Below are 24,904 nucleotides of genomic sequence, written 5' to 3'. Positions count from 1 at the left end.
ACAACATTAAAAGCACCAACATTTGAATTATAGCGGTTCCAGAAGAAGAAGAGAAAAAGAAAGGGACTGAGAAAATATTTGAAGAGATTATAGTTGAAAACTTCCCTAATATGGGAAAGGAAGTAGTTAATCAAGTCCAAGAAGTGCAGAAAGTCCCATACAGGATATACCCAAGCGGAAACAAGCCAAGACACATATTAATCAAACTATCAAAAATTAAATACAAACAAAAAATATTAAAAGCAGCAAGGGAAAATCAACAAATAACATACAAGGGAATCCCCAGAAGGTTAACAGCTGATCTTTCAGCAAAAACTCTGCAAGCCAAAAGGAAGTGGTAGGACATATTTAAAGTGATGAAAGGGAAAAACCTATAACCAAGATTACTCTACCCAGCAAGGATCTCATTCAGATTTGACAGAGAAATTAAAACCTTTACAGACAAGCAAATGCTAAGAGAATTCAGCACCATCAAACCTACTTTACCGCAAATGCTAAAGGAAAGCCTCTAGGCAGGAAACACAAAAGAAGGAAAACACCTACAAAATCAAAATCAAAACAATTAAGAAAATGGTAATAGGAACATACATATTGATAATTACCTTAAATGTAAATGGATTAAATGCTCCAACCAAAAGACATAGACTGGCTGAATGGTTACAAAAACAAGACCCATATATACGCTGTCCACAAGAGACCCACTTCAGACCTAGGGACACATACAGACTGAAAGTGTGGGGATGGAAAAATATATTACATGCAAATGGAAATCAAAAGAAAGCTGGAGTAGCACCTTTCTCATATACTCATATCAGACAAAATAGACTTTAAAATAAAGACTATTATAAGAGATGAAGAAGGACACTACATAATGATCAGGGATGAAGAAGATTTAACAATTGTAAATATTTATGCACCCAACACAGGAGCACCTCAATACATAAGGCAAATGTAAACAGCTATAAAATGGGAAATAGACAATAACACAATTATAGTAGGGGACTCTAACACCCACTTTCACGAATGGACAGATCATCCAAAATTAAAATAAATAAGGAAACTCAAGCTTTAAATGACACAATAGACCAGATAGATTTAATTGATATTTATAGGACATTCCATCCAAAAACAACAGTATAAAATTTCTTCTCAAGTGCACATGGAACATTCTCCTGGATAGATCATATCTTGGGTCACAAATCAAGCCTTGGTAAATTCAAGAAAATTGAAATCTTATTAAGTATGTTTTCTGATCACAATGCTATGAGACTAGATATCAATTACAGAATAGAATCTGTAAAACTACAAGCACATGGAGGCTAAACAATACACTACTAAATAACCAAGAGATCACTGAAGAAATCAAAGAGGAAATCAAAAAATACCTAGAAACAAATGACAATGGAAACACGACGACCCAAAATCTCTTGGATGCAGCAAAAGCAGTTCTAAGATGGAAGTTTATAGCAATACAATCCTACTTCAAGAAACAATAAACATCTCAAATAAAGAACCTAACCTTGCACCTAAAGCAGTTAGAGAAAGAAGAACAAAAAAGCCCCCACAGTTAGCAGACAGGAAGAAATCAAAGAGCAGATCAGAAATAAATGAAAAAGAAATGAGGAAATGATAGTAAAGATCAATAAAACTAAAAGATCGGTCTTTGAGAAGATAAACAAAATTGATAAACCATTAGCCAGACTCATCAAGAAAAAAAGGGAGAAGACTCAAATCAATAGAATTAGAAATGAATAAGGAGAAGTAACAAATGACATTGCAGAAATACAAAGGATCATAAGAGATTACTACAAGTAACTATATGCCAGTAAAATGGACAACCTGGAAGAAATGGATAAATTCATAGAAAAGCCCTACCTTCTGAGTCTGAACCAGGAAGAAATAGAATATATAAACAGACCAGTCACAAGCACTGAAATTGAAACTGTGATTAAAAATCTTCCAACAAACAAAAGCTCAGGACCAGATGGCTTCACAGGCAAATTCTATCAAACATTTCGAGACGAGCTAACACCTATCCTCCTCAGACTCTTCCAAAATAGAGCACAGGGAGGAACACTCCCAAATTCATTCTACAAGGCCACCATCATCCTGATACTTAAAGCAGACAAAGATGTCACAAAAAAAGAAAACTACAGGCCAATATCATTGATGAACATAGATGCAAAAATCCTCAACAATATACTAGCAAACAGAATCCAACAGCACGTTAAAAGTATCAAACACCATGATCAAGTGGGGTTCATCCCAGGAATGCAAAGATTCTTCAATATATGCAAATCAATCAATGTGTTACACCATCTTAACAAACTGAAAGAGAAAACCATATGATCATTGCAATAGATGCAGAAAAAGCTTTCAACAAAATTCACTACCAATTTATGATAAAAACCCTCCAGAAAATGGGCATACAGGGAACTTACCTCAACACAATACAGGCCATATATGACAAACCCACAGCCAACATTGTTCTCAATGGTGAAAAACTGAAACCATTTCCTCTAAGATCAGGAACAAGACAAGGTGTCCCACTCTCACCACTATTATTCAACATAGTTTTGGAAGTTTTAGCCACAGAAATCAGAGAAGAAAAAGAAATAAAAGGAATCCAAATCAGAAAAGAAGTAGTAATATTGTCACTGTTTGCAGATGACATGATACTATACATAGAGAATCCTAAACATGCTACCAGAAAACTACTAGAGCTAATCAATGAATTTGGTAAAGTAGCAGGACACAAAATTAATGCACAGAAATCTGTTGCATTCCTATACACTAATGATGAAAAACCTGAAAGAGAAATTAAGGAAACGCTCCCATTTACTATTGCAACAAAAAAACACTCCCATTTATTCCTTAAGTAGGAATAAACCTACTTAAGGAGACAAAAGACCTGTATGCAGAAAATTATAAGACACTGATGAAAGAAACTAAAGATGATACAAACAGATGGAGAGATATACCATGTTCTTGGACTGGAAGCATCAACATTGTGAAAGTTAGTATACTACCCAAAGCAACCTACAGATTCAATGCAATCCCTATCAAATTACCAATGGCATTTTTCACAGAACTAGAACAAAAAATTTCACAATTTCTATGGAAACACAAAAGACCCCGAATAGCCAAAGCAATCTTGAGAACGAAAAATGGAGCTGGAGGAATCAGGCTCCCTGACTTCAGACTATACTACAAAGCTACAGTAATCAAGACAGTATGGTACTGGCACAAAAACAGAAATATAGATCAATGGAATAGGATAGAAAGCCCAGAGATAAACCCACACACATATGGTCACCCTATCTTTGATAAAGGAGACAAGAAAATACAATGGAGAAAAGACAGCCTCTTCAATAAGTGGTGCTGGGAAAACTGGACAGGTACATGTAAAAGTATAAGATTAGAACACTCCCTAACACCATACACAAAAATAAGCTCAAAATGGATTAAAGACTTACATGTAAGGCCAGACACTATCGAACTCTTAGAGGAAAACATCGGCAGAACACTCTATGACATAAATCACAGCAAGATCCTTTTTGACCCACCTCCCAGAGAAATGGAAATAAAAACAAAAATAAACAAATGGGACCTAATGAAACTTCAAAGCTTTTGCACAGCAAAGGAAACCATAAACAAGATGATAAGACAACCCTCAGAATGGGAGAAAATATTTGCAAATGAAGCAACTGACAAAGGATTAATCTCCAAAATTTACAAGCAGCTCATGCAGCTCAATTACAAAAAAACAAACAACCCAATCCCAAAATGGGTAGAAGACCTAAGTAGACATTTCTCCAAAGAAGATATACAGATTGCCAGCAAACACATGAAAGAATGCTCAACATCATTAATCACTAGAGAAATGCAAATCAAAACTACAATGAGATATCATCTCACACCAGTCAGAATGGCCATCATAAAAAAATCTAGAAACAATAAATGCTGGAGAGGGTGTGGAGAAAAGGGAACCCTCATACACTGTTGGTGGGAATGTGAATTGATACAGCCACTATGGAGAACAGTATGGTGGATCCTTAAAATACTAAAAATAGAACTACCATATGACCCAGCAATCCCACTACTGGGCATATACCCTGAGAAAACCATAATTCAAAAAAAGTCATGTACCACAATGTTCATTGCAGCTCTATTTACAATAGCCAGGATATGGAAGCAACCTAAGTGTCCATCGACAGATGAATGGATAAAGAAGATGAGGCACATATATACACTGGAATATTACTCAGTGATAAAATGAAACGAAACTGAGTTATTTAGAGTTAGGTGGATGGACCTAGAGTCTGTCATACAGAGTGAAGTAAGTCAGAAAGAGAAAAACAAATACCATATGCCAACACCTATATATGGAATCTAAAAAAATGTGGTTCTGAAGAACATAGGGGCAGGACAGGAATAAAGAGGCAGATGTAGAGAATGGACCTGAGGACATGGGGGGCAGGTGGGAAAGGGAAGCTGTGACAAAGTGAGAGAGTAGCATTGACATATATACACTATCAAATGTAAAATAGATAGCTAGTGCGGTGGGATAGGAAGGGTGGGAGGGAGGCTCAAGAGGGAGGGGATATGGGCATATATGTATACGTATAGCTGATTCACTTTGTTATATAGCAGAAACTAACACAACATTGTAAAGCAATTATACTGCAGTAAAGATGTTTTAAAAAATTCCAGAAGCGTTAAACATTAAAATATAAAAAATTAAATAATAAAAATGAAGAGTGACAGCTTTCCTCCATTGTTGAGCCCTGATGGTGTGGTGGTGAAATAGGAAGGCTAGAAGAAGGTGGAATCAGGGAGATGCCCTTGCACCAGGGAACTAAGGGTCTTGAGAAGTCTGTTTTGCTGGAAAGTAGGCCTGTTATGGAGAACACTTTCAGCATATTTCAAAATGGTTACTTTCCTCTCTTCTGCTTGAGGTATGTGGTGTTGATTCTATGAAACCCAACTGCCACCAGATTCCTTATAAAGTTGATGGGGAAACTTCTGCATATATCTTGGAAGTGGCCCATAAAGAACTCTGACAAAGAGCATGTTTCTTTAATATGTTCTGAATAATTTCATCTTTTTTGGTAGGTGTACTAAGAGTCTAGTTACTTACATGGCTTTATTGGTGGCACAACAATTTTAACGAAGCAAATAAAGACTGGTATAGGAATATAAAAAAAAAATCAGGAGTGAAACATTAGACTACACATGCAACCTAAGGGTGGGGACATTATCATAACCAAAACTGGAAACACACTTTGCTCTGGAGACGCAGATAGATATAGTTAACTATATAAATATCAATAAGAATTCTTTATGAATTATGGATATTTAACTCTCTGTATTGCAAATTCTTTTTCCCAAATTTATTTGTCTATTGACTTTATTTCTAATATTTCTTGCCAAGAAACAGTAAGACAAATAAATTTGAAAAAATAATTGCAATAAAGATAAAGAGTTAACTATCCATAATATACAAAGAACTCTCACAATATAAAAGAAAAACAACCTTAAAGAAAAATGAGCAGATAATATGAACAGATAGTTCATAGAAGGGCATATTGATATGGCTGAGAAATATAAAAAAGCTTCTCAAACACATTACTGGTCAAGGAAATGCAAGTTAAAGTACAATGAGATATCATTTATTAGACTGAGAAAAATTAAAAGAAAAATAATATGATTGCTGGCAGAGATGCATGGATGAGGAAGATAGTAAGGTATGCACATACTATGCTATTGGAAATAGAATTATTATAGTTTTTGGAAAGCAATCTGGTTACATCCCTTAAAATTTAAAACACACTCTTTAGCCCAGCAATCTCACTCCTGGGAATGTACTTTATCATTTGTTAAAACCTAGGTACTAAAATGATTATTGTAGCTATGTGTGATTGCTAAAAATTGAAAATCCCAATATCCCTCAACTTTGAATAAACTACAGTGAATCCCCAGCTAGGAATATTATGAAACCATTAGGAAAAAATGAATTGGAGTGATGTCAGCTGAGTTAGGGATTTACGCAAGATATTGTTGAGAGAACAGTGCAAGATGCAGAAATTTTTATTTAAGATGATCCATTTTTTTTGTAGAGAAAAGAATGACAAAACATGAATGAGTATGTGGGGTTGGTGCATGTGTGTGTGAACAGGTAGATAGAGATAGATATTTACATGGGTATATGAATACAGAGAAATGTATGAATGGTCGCTAACATGTGTGAGTAGAGCAGTGCCGAAGGACAGGCAGAGGAAGAGGAGAATGGAAGAGAAGCAGCAAACAGAAAAGATGGAAAGAAGTCTGCACTAAAAAGAAATTGGTGTGTAGAAGATCTTGTTTATGTTAAATTGTATCTCAATGCATAAAATATCCGGAAAAAAGAAAAGATAGATCTGTATGGTCCCATCTGTAGGAATTCTGATACTATATTTTAAAGTGAAAAAAGTCAGTTGTAAGGGCTTCCCTGGTGGCACACTGGTTGAGAGTCCGCCTGCTGATGCAGGGGACACGGGTTCGTGCCCCGGTCTGGGAGGATCCCACATGCTGCAGAGTGGCTGGGCCCGTGAGCCATGGCCGCTGAGCCTGCGTGTCCGGAGCCTGTGCTCCGCAACGGGAGAAGCCACAACAGTGAGAGGCCTGCGTACTGCAAAAAAAAAAAAAAAGCCAGTTGTAGAGTATAGTATTCCACTATCCTATTTCAATAAAAACAAATAGGCATTGAAACTAACACAACATTGTAAATCAACTATACTCCAATATAAAATTTTTTTAAAAAGCCAAATAGGCAAGTACAACCCTTGTATAGTATACATGTATTTATGATTCTATGAGTTTGTTTAACAAGGAGAATAATGTGAAAGGATACACAGGGGGTAACAATGATTACTGCACGGTGTATGGGGGGGATAGTTTTCACTTTTCACTTCTTTGTATTGATTGCATTGTTCCACCTGTCACAATAAGCATGTATTACTTTGATAGCTTTAAAACATCAATAAAGAAAAAAATACCCTGAAGTAATAATGGGTTTCTTTTTCTCTCCTTCTTTGTTCCTCCCTGAACATCTGGCTTGGAACATAGCCCAGTGCCCCACAAGCTGCCCCATCCTATCCACTTCACATGCAAGCAGACATCTGAGTCCCATAGGTAGAGGGAGTTGAGGTTACCTCCCACAAAAGTCCCCGGAGGTAGTCAAATGCAGGGAATGTGTCTGGATATCTGTGAAGCTCTTGGAAAATTCTGGGCCACTTAAGAATTTGGCTGTTCTAGAGAACAGAGGAACTAAGGATGGAGCCCACAACTCTACTGATTGACACACCCAAGTCTCAGTTCTGGCCTGGCCAATCCTTCCAGTTAAAGCACCTACAATATGATTATAGCTCTATAAAAATATCTGTGTGTGCCTGCAAGGCCAGGAGAGAAATTGAGGAGGAATGAAACCTAGCTTGTTGAGGCTCTATATCTTAACTCCTATAGTCCTTTCTAATACTCTGGATGAGTACTCCTTCCATTCTAAAGAGAAGAAAACAGAGGACCAGAGTTTAAGGACCATGCTAAAGCCTATATAGCTGGTCAATTGTTAGGCTGAAGCTTGTGAATTGCTAGTCTAATTCTAGATTGTTTTTTCCTGCTCTCTTTTTTTATTGTGGTAAAATAAACGTAATCTTTACCGTTGTAACCATTTTTAAGCGTACACTTCAGTGGCATTAAGTACATTCATATTGTTCCATCCACCTCCAGAACCTTTTCATCTTCCCAAACTGAAACACTGCCTCCATTATCACTCTTTTTTAAATATAACAGTCTTGAGATATAATTGACATACAATTCACCCATTTAAGGTATGTAATCCAACATTTTTTTAGCATATTCGTAGAGTTGTACAACTATGATCACAATAAATTTTAAAACATTTCTGTCACTCTCAAAAAAAACCCTGTACCCATTAGCGGTCACTCCACAATTTCCCCAGCCCCTAATCTACTTTCTGTCTCTTTAGATTTGTCTATTCTGGACATTTCATGCAAATGGAATGATATGATAGGTGTCCTATAATTTTAGATTGTTTTTGATCTACAAAATCTCTAATAGTTAGGATGTAGTTTTTGGCTGCTACAACAGAGGCCCAAATAATAATGGTTTAAACAAGTGTATTTCTCGCTCATGCCAATGTTTCCGCTGCTCTCTCTCATCAGTTTAGGCTCCTTCTTTCATATTCTCCTGCCCTCTCAGGTGTTGTCCTTGTGTAAATGGACCGAGTCAGTTGGCCACCACTTCTGCTTTTTAGTAATGGGAAGGAGAGGAGATGAGGGTAAACATCTACCCTTTAAGAACATAACCCTGAGGTTGCACCTTTCAGCCTTGTTTACAGCTCACTGGCCAGAGTCTGGTCACATGATCACACTCAGCCTTACAAGCAAGGCTAGGAAGTATAGTCTTGTGCCCTTCTGAAATTCCATGACCATGGAAAAATGGGAGAATAGATCCTGGGGGAAACTTAATGGTCCCTGCTACAGTGGAAAGAGGGCTTTCCAAAATTTGAGTGTGGATCTGTCTACCTGCAAAGCTCATCATCTTATCACTGAACCACAATAAAAATGGTTAGGATGCTACTTGAGGTGAAATATTTTTATTTTTCTCACAGTTTTCTGTTGGGCAAGAAGCTCATTCCTAGGAGGACCTCTCTGAGGGTCATTCATCCTGCTTCAAACTCATTCCAACAATTTTCCCAAGGCCACAATGGATCGCTTGCTGCCTGAGGTAAAACATAACAAATAAATGATATGTATGTGTTCATATATATATTACACATGCACACACATACAGGTACACTTATAAGAGGCTCTCTGCTACCTGTGCATCTCCAAAGACAGTTGCTTCATAGGTGATACAAATTGGAAGTTTGAGAGTCAGCATCTTCATAGGTTGGAAGGTTGGGACAGCAAGGGAAGAGAAGTTTTCTTGCCCCTTAGGCCAGGCATGTGTCTGGAGATAGCACTGGCCCAATTCAGGCAAGGGCTGCCTTGGTGTGTGTGTTGTGGGGAAGGGAGTGACGAGAGGGTGGTCACTATAGACTTCTGGGCACTACTCAGTGGCAGATGCCTAAATCTCACCATCTGAGAGTCATTCCTCACCATGGTTATTTTTCCTCCCAAGGATGGAATGTTCTGGAAGATTTCATCCAACAAGCCATGTCCTTTATTAGGCAAAACCTTCCTATACAGGACAAAAGGTGTATTAGCTTCAGCACTTTCATATTTCTACTGAGATATATTTGGCTACAACTGTTATTTTAACGTTAAGTACAATTTGAGGAAGTGCAATGTTTTATATTAGTATTAGAGTACAGGGACTTTCCCATTTCTTAAACTCCAATATTGCTGAATACAATTATAATACAATTTTCACTACTCAGCCATAAAAGGGCATGGATGGACTTGGATGGTCTTATGCTAAGTGAAATAAGTCAGATAGAGATAGGCAAATACTATATGTTATGTGGAATCTAAAAAATACAACAAACTAGTGAATATAACAAAAAAGCAGACTCACAGATATAGAGAACAACCTAGTGGTTAACCAGTGGGGAGAGGGAAGGGGGGAAGGGCAAAATAGGGTTACGGGGTTAAGAGGTACAAACTATTAGGTATAAATTAAGCTACAGGGATAAATTGTATAATACAGAGAATATAGGCAATACTTATAATAACTGTAAATGGAGTATAACCTTTAAAAATTGTGAATCACTGGGCTTCCCTGGTGGCGCAGTGGTTGGGAATCAGCCTGCCGATGCAGGGGACACGGGTTTGTGCCCCAGTCCGGGAAGATCCCACATGCCGCGGAGCGGCTAGGCCCGTGAGCCATGGCCACTGAGCCTGAGCGTCCGGAGCCTGTGCTCCGCAACGGGAGAGGCCACAACAGTGACAGGTCCGCGTCCCCCCAAAAAAAAAAAAAAAAAAATTGTGAACCACTATACTGTACACCTTTAACATACAATATTGTACATCAACTATACTTCAATTAAAAATTGTAATACAATTTTCATCCCTTTGAAAAAAGCATTTATGTAAGTAATTTGTATTTAAAAGTTAGAAAATACAGAAAAATAAAAAGATAGAAATAAAGGAATAAATGTAACCTGTAACCCCACTTCCCAAAGATAATGATCAAAAGTTTTGGAGTATATTTTCATTTCTTTTAAGCACACATTCACATAAATATAAAGGTATTTGTAATAAAATTGAAATATGAGATATCTTTATTGCTGAATAAACGAGTCTGGTAAATGGATGCAGATGGAACCAAACTGAAGAAAAGTCCAAGGAGAGGCCAACTCAAAAGGCCTAAAGGATTTTAATTTCAAGTCATGGGCTTTGGGGGGAAAAGTAACTAACCAAATCCATCATAAGTCCTATTGCCAAACAAACAGAAATCTTCTTTAGTATAAACAGTCGGGAAAAAAGAAAATCACCAAGCACATGAAAAGATTCAATAGTCAAAAAAAGGGTCTATTCTGAAAGAAACATTTCCCAATGAAACAAACATATGACATGGGAGAAAACTTTTAAGCAAAGTTCCTAAGATACATTTTCAGTGGACTTGAGAGGTTATTCCTAATAAACTACTGGATCTGGGAATTGAGATTTCATGGCTGTAAACATCACAAAAGGAGAGAACCACATGCTGCCTGATGGAAGGACACACAATCACTTATAAAGTAGTGCTTCCCCCACCCCAGGCAAAGGAATATGTTTGGGGGGAATGCACTCAGCACCGCCTGTAGGAAACTACAGGACAAATAAATTGCTCAACAAAATAAACTTCAAGGAAGGAAGAGAGAAAGAGTGAGAGAGCAAGAGAGATGTATCAATCAATATTAATGCAATGTGTGGACATTATGTGGATCTTGTCTCTAGCATTTATGAGACAACTGGAAATTTGAACACTGACTAAAAATTTATCATATTAAAAATTTTTTAAAAACCTATCTTTTAGGGGTAACTACTGAAATGTTCATAAATGAAGTGAAATGTCTATGATTTGATCAAAACAATGGGGAAGGGAAAGTTGAGGGATGGAGATGAAACAAGAGTGGCCAGCAGTTGATACCCATTAAGCTGGATGATGGGCACATGGGGGGCTATTATGCTATTCTCTCTACTTTTGTGCATGTTTGAAAGTTACTAAAACAAATTGCTCAAAAATCGCGCTAGAAACATGAGCAAGTGGTTGGGTATTCCAGAAAATCAAGTCAGTGACTTAGATCATTAAACAGGAAATTCTCCCAGAACTTAGAGGAAATGGAAAAAGATAGTACGAGTGAAACTACATGAAACTTAAAGAGACGCGGGAGATGCAGTGTGAACATAAAATCAGAATTCCAGAATGCACGAACAGAACCAACAGGGGACAAGCAATATACTTCATTAAAGAACATGTCCATTATTGGTTTCTTCTCTAATCAACAAATTATTTAGCAATATTTTATACATCCAAATACATAGAGATTTTAAATTTTAATTTATTAACTTCTAACATTGTGTATAGTTATGGAACATGTATGATTTCTATTTTTGAAAAAAATTTGAGGCTTGCTTTAGTGCCTAGAACACGAACAGCTTTTAGAAACATCCTTGAGTGCTTGTGAGGAATGTGTACTCTCTAATTGTTGGATGCAGAATTCTAAACATGCCCTTTGGTCACTTAACCTTGCTTAGCTTTTGTCTGCCTGACCTATCAAAGGGAAGTATTGGAACCTCCCACTGGCAGGTGGACTTACCAATTTCTTCCTGTAGTTCTATCCATTTACACTGCATAAATTTTGAGGCTATCTGATTAGGTGCATGTGCTTAATATTGACTCCTCTTTGTAAATTGAACCTTCCTATCCTTCTTTTTTTTTCCCCTTTTGGTTATGCTGTGCAGCTTGCAGGATCTTACTTCCCCGACCAGGGCATGAACCCAGGCACACGGCAGTGAAAGCACTGAGTCCTAACCACCAGGGAACTCCCAGAACCTCCCTATCCTTAACAATTTTGTTTTTTTGTCTTAGGATTTGTCTGAAAATAATATAATAGATGGTTAGTATTTGCCCCATGTGATTTTCCCCCATTCTTTTACTTGTAATTTTGCACATCCTTACGTAAACCAGTCTCGTGTAAACAGTGCTTCTAAACATATCTGTGGTGAAGGAGCAATTGCTTTTTGTTTTTCCCAATCCATTATAGGTTAAGACTTTTGTAAAATATACCAAAAAATAAATTTCTAGAATTAAAGACATGCAAACTACAAGCCAGATATTTTAGTATTAGATTCAACACACATAAAACTATTATAGTTTTATAAGCCACTATCAACTAAGCCACTATCAACTTCTGAACATAAGTTGCTTCAGCCTTCAACAATCACAGCCACACTTTTGAGCCCAGTGTTGTAAACAGCATATTATCAGGATTTTGTTCTGTTATCTGGCCTAACAAACTATCTTTTAATTGGCAAGTTTAGTCCATTTACAGTTAGGCTTGTTATAGTTGGTACATTTGGGCTTGTTTCTCTCATCTCTGTAAGTCTCCTCTCTTCTCCCATCACCAAGTTGATATGGGTTGGAATTATAATTTGAGCACAGTATGGGTATTTTTTCTTTCCTTTGGCCTTCACTACATTTTAATGAACAGGTGTTATAGACTGTTTGTGTCCACCCAAATTCATCTGTTGAAACTTAATCCCCAGTGTGCTGGTATTAGGAGGTGGGGTCTTTGGGAGGTGATTAGGTCATGAAGTTGAAGCCCTCTCGAATGGGAGTAGTGCCCTCATAAAAGAGCCTCAAAGAGCTTGATCTTTTGCCCATTCTACCACATAAAGACACAGAGAGAAGATGGCTATCTCCAAATCAGGTCCTCACCAGATACCGAATCTGTCATGCCAAGATTTCTAGCCTCCAAAACTGTGAAAAGTGTTTTTGTTTCTAAGCCACCCAGTCTATGGTTCCCTGAGAGCAGCCATAAAGGACCAAGACGCAAGTTTACCCAGATCTTTACTGCTCACCTTTCCCTCAGTTACCTCGTACAGTACTTCCTAGGTTTGTTTTTCCTTATATTTAAGCATTTCATCCAAAGTACTTAAATGGGGGCCTTTGAGTGGCTAGACACTCAAATTCTAAGTTCAAAGTTCTTTTTCTTCAGTCCTTAAAAATGTAACTCCACAAACAGGGCTGCTGTTGGAAAATCTGGTGTCCATGGGTTCCCAGCTTTAAAGGGCTTCGTTTTTGCTCATTCTCTCTGGAAGCTTTCAGAATTATTTTTGTCTTTGTCACTCTTAAGTTTTACTACCCAGCAGTGAAGATGAATGAACTACATCAGTTATGTACCAACATGAAAGAATCTCACAATGAGTAAAATGTGACAATACATACACCTTTTACATAATGTCCCAAAACACGCAAAACTAAACAGTAAATTTTTAGGGATGCATATATATGGCCAAATGTGAAGAAAAGCAAGAAAAGGATAAACCCAAATGGGGATGTACCAGGAGAGAGGCCCATGGGGTCAGGGGTGGCAGGGCCTTTAGTACTGAAATGTGCTGTCGTCCCAACTGGGGGTGAGAACATGGGTATTCTTTTTAAAATACCTCACATATATTTTCCACATGTATACAGTGTAAGGTAAGACATTATCTGGTAACTGGATGCCTAGCAGTGGCTCATAGGTCAGGATACTGGGAACAGGAAGCAACAGGTTGAACACCCTATGGGAGTGGCTGTGGTAGTCACTACGGCTGAAACTGCCAGAGACAAACCAGGGATAGAGATGGGGATGGAGGAGTTCTAAGTTTGTTCTAAATTAAAAAACACACCAATTAAACACTTCTGGACTTGTCTTCATACCCCGCCAGGAGCCATGCCTCTGATTGAATGAGCTGTCACCCACTGCTCTCTCAGGCTTGGCTCTGAGCTTTTTCTGGCACCCACACCTCGGCATTTCCTGTCCCAGCCTAAATAGTTGGCCTGAAGGGGCCAAGACTCCTCTGGAGTCTTTGATTCCACTGTGTGGACACGACAGCCTTTCTGGTCCCTAAAAGGTCTCCAGCCTCCAGATGTCACTAACTTACTAAGAGACTCATAATTTCACGCCAAAGTCCAGCATGAGTGCATCCTCTAACCAAGGTCTCCCTTCCCCCTTGGGCATCCTCCCAAGGAGCCCACCGTGGTTCTCTAGCTGTGCGGGCCAATGATACTTCAACAACTGCTTTCCTCCTTTGAGTCTTCGATGTATCTAACAAAGGTGAACTTGTTGAACTAAAATTTTTACTAGTCGAGTTTCCTCCCCTAAGTGATGACTTTTAAATAATGACAGGTTTCTTTAAAGACCAGCCAAAGAAGGTATGTGAACAGCAGAACTGTGTCCAGGAGAGCTTTTATTTGTACGGAACAGTTTTAAAAATACAGAATAAAATAGCTTTATCTCTACTATTATTCACAACATCTGGTCCAAATATTACATATTTTTAAAATACTTAAACGTTTAATGAAGCCATGTTAGAAAAACAATATGAAAATTCTTTTTAAAAACTCCATAAAAGAATTAGACATCTCAAAAAACAACCCCACCCCAAATACCCTCAGTATGCAAAATAAAAAACAAACAAAATCCCAGAAAGGTATATAGCCAAAGTCAGTCACAAAAACTTAAGGAAAATATAGGCATCCCCACTGTTTTAAGAACAATCAGAAATTTATTAACATGTCAAAGGTTGTTACGAACGAACAAAAAGGGTATTAACTTGACTGTCAGTAAGACGGCACCACTGGGAACGGTGTCCTAAGTGTTGGGAAACACACAGAGCAATTAATTCTAAGGAGGCTGGATGTTACTAGTGTAGAGTGAAGACGAGGCACAGTCAAAGAACAGACTAAAAGGACAGGAATGTGTGGAGGCTGCTGAAAAGGGATCCTCTGCGCTAACGTGCTTCACAGGTCCATGGGCAGATGCTGAACGCGGGCAAAAACGGGCAATCTTCTTGCACTACGGGAGGGGTGGAGGGTGGGGGAGATCCTATTCTCTGTGTCAAAATCATAAGGGGACAGAGCACAACACGCAGGGCATGTGAGGCCCCAGGTGTTTCCCTAAAGCCAACAGTGGCTCCCTGGGCCCTGTGAGAGCTCAGGCTGCCACAGTGTCCAGGGGGCACAGCTGGGTGAGCACACCAGGGGGCAGCAACAGTCACGCCAGGCCTGCTGCCTGCAGCTGAGCATCCACCCCAAGCCGTGGGGGTGAGTGTGCAGGATGCTGCCTTTCTTTGCACCAGACAGGTTCTGATGAGGCTTCCGCCACAGCTCCTTGTTCATCTCCTATCTGGCCTGACCACTCTTGTGGCATCGATACTATGGAAGATTATAGTTGCCAACTTCAAGTCTAAGTTGCTAGTACCAATATTTCAGCAGAGACATCAATTAAAGAAGTAACAACTTAGCTCATGGTCATAAAATATATGCATGGGTAAATAAAGTATACACACATACGAAAGATTCATCAATGGAGAAATTCTATCATCACATGACATTGTCATGAAAATTATCATTCCCTCCCTGGAAAACTGTGACTATTATCCTGGGTAGAAATGTTATTTTACTATATGGAAATACTGTAATATTCATGCATAAACCAGGTTGTCATCATGAAAGTCAGTATTCTACAGTATGAAGCAAATCCTGTGTGTGAATTTGTTACCATGAAAACGGGAAACCATCAGGACCCATGGCTAAGCCACTTCCCTTGCCTTGATCAATCACAAGAAACTTATTACAATCTAACATTTGAAATCATCTTAAGAAAGATTCTGTATCAATGAATCTATGTTTAATTCCCTAGTGAGAATGAGAATGAAAATTGCCTACAAAGACTGGAGCCACTTCCCATTGTGAACCATTAAGATATTTTATCAAAACCAGTGGTGGGTTCGCCCTTGCCGCCACAGTGATATTGCAGCATCTACTGTCCTATTTATAAGTTTCTACTTTCCACATCAGGATCACCAATGTAAATGTGAAAACGGTGGGTAGGTGTTCATGTGGGAATTGGAGGGTGAATGCCCTACCCACGGACATTCACATCCAAAACATCCTAAAACATTCTATTGGCCAAAGCATAGTGGGTATGTGGCCCCAGCAATGCAAGTGGGAGGTGCACAGGCACAGACCGTGCATGGCCACTGTGTCCCCCCAAACCTCCCCTTCAGGTGTGTGCTTAAACACAAGAAGCAGATGAATATATTTTTCTTTCAACTACAGACTCATTCTGTAGCATATCTGCTAGGCAGAGGACACTTCTTAATCTCCTGTCCCCTTCCCCCACCTTGGACAGAGAATCCAAGTTGGCCCCAATGGAACAAGAAGGGCAAAAACCCTCTTTTTCCAATAGGAGGTGTGGGCACAGGGCTCCTTTGCACATTTGAAGGCTTACGGAAAATATCTCCCCAGACCAGCAGATCTGAAACCCCTCAATAAGCCCAGCCCAGAAGAGTTTTCAGAAGGGAGAGGATTCCTAGACATCTGAAGCACATGCCCTGAGTGTTACCTACTGGGAGGGAAGATTCCTGGGTCAAGTTAAGCTGAAAGGAACTTGTTCCTGAATTACCAATGGTTCAGAGGCTTTCATTTGGATATTTGGTCCTTCTGCTCATCTAGATAGCTAGAATACTGCAATCTCTGGGATGTTTTACAATTTTCCCCATTATTCAGAGGAGAGAAATTGGAGATGCTGAGCAAATTACAAATAGAAGGAACTAAGCAACTAAGGGGACAACTAGGGCTGTGAGCCTCGAGGGCTTACCAAGGCAAACGGATGAAAATCATTTAACCAGTGTGCTTCTAAAGTAAATATGCACCAAATACACTTCAAAAAAACATACCATACAAATTTAAATTTAGAATCTAAGTTCTTTACTTAATCTGCAATAAGGTCTTGGCAAAACAATGCAGTGGCTCTGAAGTGTTCTTGCCAGAATAGGCCTTAAAGCCCCAAACTTTACAGGAGTCAAGGAGGCTGCAGTGACACAATAATGCTGCCAAAGACATCCCAGTGTGGTGAGCTGAGCCAGTTGCGGGGGCAGGAAGTTCACCATGTAGACACAAGGCTGCCAAGAGCCATGTGCTCACTGCCTGGTAAACAACCAGGTAAATACTCAAGAAACGAGGTCACTCAGGATTTTCCTTTGATTGCAAATTTCAAGCCAAATTCAATAAGTCATTTTTGTCAGAAACAATTTAATATAATCAATTAGAATTCAACAGAGGGGGCCTGCCAGCTGCTCTTACTACCTTCAGCAATAACTTAAACAGGAAAGGCAGCATTTGGCCAGAGGATCTAATCTTCCCCTCTGCAATATCAAAATCCAGTGGACATTCAACATGGCAACTCACAGAAAGTCTCCTTAAGCCTTAACTGCCAGATATGAATGGCAACAGAACTGCAGTGTTTAATTTACCAGGAGGCCGCACCATTCAATATGGTGGCTGTTTGTCACCTGCCCCAGCTTCCCTTCTTCACAAAACAAATTCACTATAACTTAACCCATGGTTTCTGGGCTCTGGTCCAGTAGTCAGTTTTGATAAATAGGTTAAGCATTATGTATTTACACTTTCATGGTATCAAACAATACAAAACACAACCGCAATAATGGTTACTGGCCTTTAAGAGCCAGGACAACAAGCTTCCCTGACGGTGTCTACAGCTTTACAAATGCTGGTTCCTTTCTTAATGGGGGATAGGAGGTGAGGGACAAGTAATAGGGATGTAAGGTAAGAGGGTCACATGGAAAAACACTGATTTCAAAAATCTACAGTCAATAACGTTAAATAGGAATAAAATCTTGTAATAATAGATACACACAACAATAACTGACATCCACATGTCAACAGAACCAAGACTCCCATAAACACCTGCTTGGTGCCCTCATGGGCACTCTATACCTGTCACACCAGCCAGGAGTGAGAAATGCCAGCTAGAGTGTCTCAGCTACCAGTAAACAAAAAGAGGCCAATATGAGATGTGCTGGCCCAGCTTGGGTCAGGGTGGCACCAAGAAAGTGTAGTTGAGAATCAGATACTGATTTCAAGGTACCTTCCCTTCCCGTCCAATCCCCCAATTTCCATTCTAATTTTATCTGTACAGACTTTACCCATGCACAGATATGGGGATAGGGTAAGCATGTCACTGTCTTCAACTGGCCAGCAGCCACCTCCTACAGGAGTATCAGGGAACACAGAATCTCATTTGACAATGCAAGGATACTGGTGTCCCTTGACCAGAGGAGGTCTTTGCAGGTGAAGGTCCTGGTGCTTCCAAGCACAGAAAGCCCCTGGACCCTGGAGGTGGCCTGTAAGAAAGCTAGCACAGGGTATTAGAAGGGGACTGAAAACAAGGAATCGCTGTGGGCTTCAAGCATCCACTCCCACGGGAGGACAGGAACTTCAAATTCAGTGACCATGGCCAGCAATGGATGCTCTCAAGAGCAAAGGGTCAAGGGCTTAAATAAAAAGATAGGTGAGACACCATATTAGACAGGATCACAACCCACAACAAAAAAGCTACTTGTAATCTGTCTTAGCTCTGAGGTGGACAATGTAAATGCAGATCTACAAATATATATGTTACTGCTTGTTACTCAGCAAGGAACTACAGGTTCATGCCTCACTGCGGCTGGGCCACAGGGTGAGCTACGGCTATACTGTGGCCTGCGAGTCTTCATCTGAACTCCGGCTGTTAGTGCTCTTCCTGAGGCCTTTCCATGTGTAGCCTGCAAAGGTTGGGCTGATGGGTAAGTAGCTGAAACATCTGTATTTTTTAATAATGTTCATGCCAAATGGCAAGTCGTAGGATTCCATGCCATCAAGAGACTTGCTCCCTTTGCCCACGCCCTTCTTCCATTTCCTGATTCCCCTTTCCTCTGGAGTACCTGTGGAACACATACACACAACAAAACAAAAACAGAACAATGGAATGTTTAGTTAAATAGTTCTACCAAGAATTGAGATTCTCCACTGCTGCTGTCTCATAGAATGAAAGGAATGGGATGACAGAAAGAACACTTGAGGAGTAGCTGATGCCCAATCCAGAAATCTAAGAATCACTAATCCCTCAAAAGAACCACTTCTCTCTAAAATGCTGATCTGATCTTGCAAAATGGGGCCCAGAGTCATTATTACATCTCACAATGCCTTCACCACTTGGTCATTGCACACCCACCCACCACTCATCCAGACATATCAGTTTTTATACTGCTTTGCTCCATTTCAGTGGGTGGGGGGTGCATTTGTCACATATTCCCCACCTGTTGTGCTCCTATGAGGATGAACTGCCACTGGCATAACACTCCTGGCAATTCTGTACCCTGACAGATGAGTCAGGGAGAAAGATCTGGACCTACAGGGTTCAGCAACTCCTGGACTCCTTTTCAAAAATCTTTCCAGTGCAGAGAGGAGCACTGGCACCTGCTTTTAGCTACATGGGAGCCCTAAAAATGTACTTCTCTGCCTGAGCCTGGGTATTGAGCTTGACTCTATGGCGCAGGGCTTAGGAACCTCTTACATATAAGCTATTCCCTCCCATGGGCATTTCAGTAATAAAACTGATTTTAATTTCCATCTGCCTGACTCCTTCGTCTCTCTCTCTCACTCAGTGCTGACTTAGGAGAGAAAGAGGATGTTACTGGCCTCCCACAGATCTAACACCTTTCAAAAATCTACAGTCAATAACATTAAATAGGAATAAAATATTGTAAATAGGAATAAAATCACACACACCTATTCATGTGTGTGATTCCTTCTGCCAGATGTATTCACCCCTCACGCCCCTAGTAACCTCTTCTTGATTGAGGCTTTTTGGAGGTAGGTTACGGACAAAATCTCAATAAAACCTTCAAGTTCAAGAATAAACATCATCCTTCCTTGACAGCAGATGAATCTACCAGTGCGTCCATGGCAGCACTTTATAACGATACAAAGCAGTCTCCTCTAGGAAGCTGGGAAGGCCACAAGGCAGGGCCGACATCACATCCTAGTCCATCACCCGGCATTTGGCATAGAATGCACCAGCTGTGAAACAAGGGCTATGGGTTTTGGAGAGAGAACTGCCTCCATACATCTCTCAGGCACTGGTCCTGGCAGTGGCCTGCCTCTGCAATGACTCATTTAAAGGACAGGCTCCACAAGGAGAAGAAGTGCTGCCCACTGGTAGCAGCTGGCTCAGGAGTGTGTGAACAAGTCAACGAAAGCCAAACTGCAGAGCTCCAGGCAAGGTTGAGCAGAAGGGCAGGCAGCTGGAGCATGCTTAAGGCATCCTGCTGCCACTTCACCAAATGCAAGGAATTCACCTGCTTTTTCTTAAATGTAATTCAGCAAGAAGGGAAAAAAAAAACTAAGTTTATTAGCAAAAAAGTGATTCATGAAAGGTGGCTGAAAGTGTCATCTTAACCACTTTAGAAAAGACAGTTTTAACCAGTGATTGCTTTGAACTGATTCACTCTTCCTGCTTCCCATATTTATTTGTCAAAAAAAGTAAGTCACATATGTAATAAGCATGTTTGATATATACCACATACCTGGGATGGTGTTATCCAAAATAAAAGCCACACAGCCTCCTACAAACATAGCAGTTGTGAGAAGAACATTCAACACTTGATCGATTCCTGTTATCCCTGAAAATGACATAGCAACTAGTCACTGCCAGCCAGAATAGGCCTGCCCTTGACTTAGAAAGGAACACTGGGGTGGACACTAATTGCCAGTCCGTCAATACAGTGCATGAAAGTGTAAATTTCTGCTATGCATGTGTAGATAAATTTTTGCCAGTAACATGTTAAACTACTATGAATGCTTTCAACAATAATCAAAAGTTATCTCCATAAGGGAAATTCCTAACAATGGTTCACAGATGATAAATCTAATACAGTGAAGTTCAACCTGTAATGAACTATGAAGACTTTGGGGGTGGAGGGCGGTGTTGTTTGCAAATTAAAAAAAAATCAATATAAAAGATGGCTGTTGTAAGGCTGAAAATTTTACAAAGTGAATAACAAGACAACAAAAATATTTGTGGGGTCAGCAATCAAACGAAGGGCTTCAGAATTCTGGGTTACTAATTAGTGCTTAGCTTCTTTTAATTAGGAGCAACTTTATTTTTAAAGATGTTATCACATGAATGAGATATATTAAGACAGAAGTTCACACACTTTCTATATTTAAAAATATAATGATCCTCAACAGAAAAATAACATGTGTTTGGTGAGAATATGGAGAAACAGAAATCACTGTGTCCCACATGCCTGGTAGGAATGTAAAATGGTTCACCTGCTATGGAAAACAGGTGGTTAGGAGTGCAAAGGGCTTCCAGATAAGCTTCAGCCAGGTGGGATTTAAATGAAAAACACAGATGAACATTCATCAAAATGATTCCTAAAGTTCCAAAGTACTCTCCAACTGGTGATTGTGAAGTGCTGGCTGTGGTTCCAACTTCCCCACAAGATTCAAGGCCTGTTTTCCCTACCTGTGACGAGAGGGTTCTGTCTGAGGTAACTTGGAAGGACAAGCCCAAAGAAGATTGAAAATCCAAGCACAAAGAGGTTCCGGGAAGAATTTAAATCAATGAACTGCAGGTTAGAGAGTCCAACAGCTGTGATCATTCCTGGAAAGAAAAACATTAGACCACAAGTTACATTATCTCACCTATGGCATGGATGACAGATACACTGTTGAAGACAGACTCCCTACAATGTCCTTTCTTGGTCCCATGAGAAACACGTTGGGAGACCTGTGTAGTGACAGGACGGGGACCAAAATGTGACCACCTGGGTCTCTGATCCAAATGACCCTTGGCCTAGGCACTATTTGGGCCTAAATAAGGGGCATAAACATCACACTATGCTTCTTTTAGACCAGGCAGAAAACTAAGGACATTGGTTCTCCCTCAAAAACTAGATTCAAACAATTTCAATTACATTGGGAAATGCACCCAAATATCAAGTCCCTGATTACTGTAGCTGAATGGCACAGAGATCAAATCAAGTCCCATCGTAAAAATGGTCAGTTTTAAATGGCCCAGAGGGGAAGATATCTGAGTTTAAATCAATTAGAAATGGCAACTAGAGGGAATAAAATTTAATTTGATTTTTCCTAGCTCAATTACTCTACCTTTAACATGAATTCAACTCAGAAAGTGATATATTGTGTTTATGTTTTTAAGGTATATCCTTTTGTATTTTAAAAAAGAAATTTATCGTTACCTTCAATCTCACTGAAGGGATTCCTTAGCAAATGTGAAGAAAGAAAAGGAGCCTGAGAAGGAAGCCAGCTATCAAGGAAATTGAATTTTACCAAAGAGAGTACAGAAGAGGGCGCCAAGCACAGGATCCGGGAGCGAGGCGAAGAGGGCACTGAACTTTCCAATCATGCCTAATGCCAGCATGAGTGCTGCGCCGTACTGTATCACCCGACGACTGCCAACCTGTGGGACACACAGAGGGCAAAGACAGGCGTTCACCTCGAGGCCCTCCAGCAGCACACACAACTACTCAGGCCCCGCGGGAAAATGTGACAAAACCCACAGACAAAAATCTGGATTACTCTTAAAACTGTTAAGAGGGTTCAGTCTCATTTCACAATGAGGATTGACCTCAATACTCTAAACACATAAATATTACTATAAACACAACTAGAGTAAAAAGATTACCACCACCTTTCCTTGTTCCCATCCCATCCGGTTCTTGCCAGAAGCTGACTGTTCTGCTCTCCTTGACTACGGGGATCCTGGGGCTCAGCCTTTGCGTCTCTGAGCCCTGGGCAATGTCACCTCAGTGTGCACCTGCTCCTGTACTCTGGTCCTGGGTTTCTAATGCCCACAGTCACTGGCCAGGATGATCTTCTAGTGTCTCAAATGCAAAAACTACACTTGGCCCCTGCTTCTCTTCTGGGTTCTGGCAGATCAGACAAAACCCCCAAACATTTCTGGAACTACTTTTCCTCCTGGTGTATTACTCATTAGAGGTGGCACAGCCTGGAGACCAAAGAGTGCAGCAGCTGCCTGGCTCCTGTCTCTGCTCCACCTCTAACTATGAGACAGGCATTAGCCTCTCTGGGTGGCAGGATCCTCATCTCTGTAACAATGAACAGTGTGCTTCTGCTTTGAGGATTAAATGAGATGCATGTAAAATAGTCTGAACAGCACCTGGGAAGCATTAGGTTATCTGACAGCCTCCCACCTGAAATTGCTGCCTCTGGCCTTTCCTCTGCCTATGTGTCCTCTCCATTATGATGGAGTGACCTCTTTAACATTGTGATTTGGGAGGTCAGTCCCCTGCCTAAGTCTTCAGGTTCTCATCCCTCTTCTGGCCAGTTCTCAGACACATCCTTCAAAATACTACCCCAATGCTACCTCTTCTGCAAAGCCTTCTTTGATTCCAAGGCTTGGCTTCCCCAACTCTGGACTTCGGCAGCACCATGTAAAGCATTTCCCATGTGGTCCCAACTTTATTGGTTAAACTTGATCTCTGCCTTCTAGAAGCGTTCATCTAGTCTACTGTCACCCAGGTAGCGAGAGATGGAGCTAGCACTGGGCTCAAGAATCCTGCACTGTTGGCCCCTACTCTGTGCTGCCTCTCCCAGGAAAACATCCTGAGGACGTAAACTGGATAAAACAGGTTCCAGAAATGGAATAGTGTCCACAGGGCTTTATGTATGACTTACAGTGAACAGAAGATGGCTACTTAAATTTTAAGTAACTAAAATGAAATGAAATGTATAAGTCAGTCCGTCAGTTGTACTAGCCACATTTCAAGTGCTCAGTAGGCATGTGTGGCTGGGGGCTCCCACAGGGGATAGTGCAGGTACAGAACATTTCCACTATTGCACTGTTCTCCTGGATGATGCTGGGCTGGACCTTCCAACAGCTTCTCAATGTGCCCAAGGGTCAAGCTCAGAATAAGAATTGAATCTTTCACTGAGCTGTCCAGCTAGAATCAGTCACAGCTGACACTGGAGCCTAGTGTCCATTACTCCAATTTACATTTCCTCCCATTATACCACCACTATGTGCAGGGGAGCGGTGAAAAGGTCATGCAAACTGGCAAACGGAGCAAAAGTGACTTACACTTGGCTGTAATACATGATTAGGAAGGCTTTCATTTAAAAATAGCTTGTTTTTCAGCATTTTCAAGGACCTACTACGTGACCAGCTTGGGAAACTGGGATGGGGGGTGGTGGTGGATAGAAAGATGAGTAAGTCACAAGCTTATGATCAAATAATTGTACTGTTGCAATTGTTATGTTGCGTGGGAATCCAGTGGAAAGAGAAAACTCTGAAAAGTTGGGGAGGGTTCCCTGGACATGGTCTTGAGGCATGAGTAAGAGAAAGAGCAACCAGACAGAGGGATCCACCTCCCAGCAGGGTCAGCCCTGTTAGGTGTGCAGGGGGGAGGGCTGAGCTGGCCCTAGGGATGCCTAAAACAATAAATCTTTTATGAAAACCATGCAAGGAAGGCTGATCTGCCTTAGATGCTGTCCAAAAAAAGCATGAAGTTAGCCATTCTTCTGTTCAACAAACATTGAGTGCCTATTATACACTTCTGTTCCAAACACCAGAGACACAGCCCTAAAATCCCTGCCCTGCTGGTGCTTACATGGAGCCTTCACATCTCCTTTCTCCATTCCCCAGAATCACCTCCCAGACTCCCTTCTGATCTCCTTCCTGAACTGTGGCTTTGCCTAGGGCCACTGAAAAATCGACACTGCATTTCTGACTTTCCAAAGTGTTCAACAGGGTGGTATGCTGCAGAGGAGAAATGACCTCCCTCTGGATACCACCATCAAAGAGATAGTTCAGCCAGGG

The 24,904-nt window shown here is 40.4% G+C and overlaps 1 protein-coding gene across 1 annotated transcript in view; it reads right to left on the bottom strand.

Moving 5' to 3' along the window:
* Nucleotides 1-18,645: 18,645 nt before the first annotated feature.
* Nucleotides 18,646-24,904, bottom strand: part of SLC23A2 (solute carrier family 23 member 2) — a 91,843-nt gene continuing 85,584 nt past the window's right edge. Inside the window, exons 12-15 of the mRNA XM_007463973.1 lie at nt 22,396-22,525; nt 21,569-21,706; nt 20,625-20,720; nt 18,646-18,980 (exon numbers count right to left, since the gene is read on the bottom strand). Of these exons, the coding sequence (XP_007464035.1) occupies nt 18,748-18,980; nt 20,625-20,720; nt 21,569-21,706; nt 22,396-22,525 (597 nt within the window). The 3' untranslated portion in view covers nt 18,646-18,747. The remainder of the gene's footprint in view (nt 18,981-20,624; nt 20,721-21,568; nt 21,707-22,395; nt 22,526-24,904) is intronic.

The sequence above is a fragment of the Lipotes vexillifer genome, unplaced genomic scaffold (assembly GCF_000442215.2).
Source record: "Lipotes vexillifer unplaced genomic scaffold, Lipotes_vexillifer_v1.1 scaffold101, whole genome shotgun sequence".
Taxonomy (NCBI): Eukaryota; Metazoa; Chordata; class Mammalia; order Artiodactyla; family Lipotidae; genus Lipotes; species Lipotes vexillifer.
This window is presented reverse-complemented; position numbering and strand designations above follow the sequence as displayed.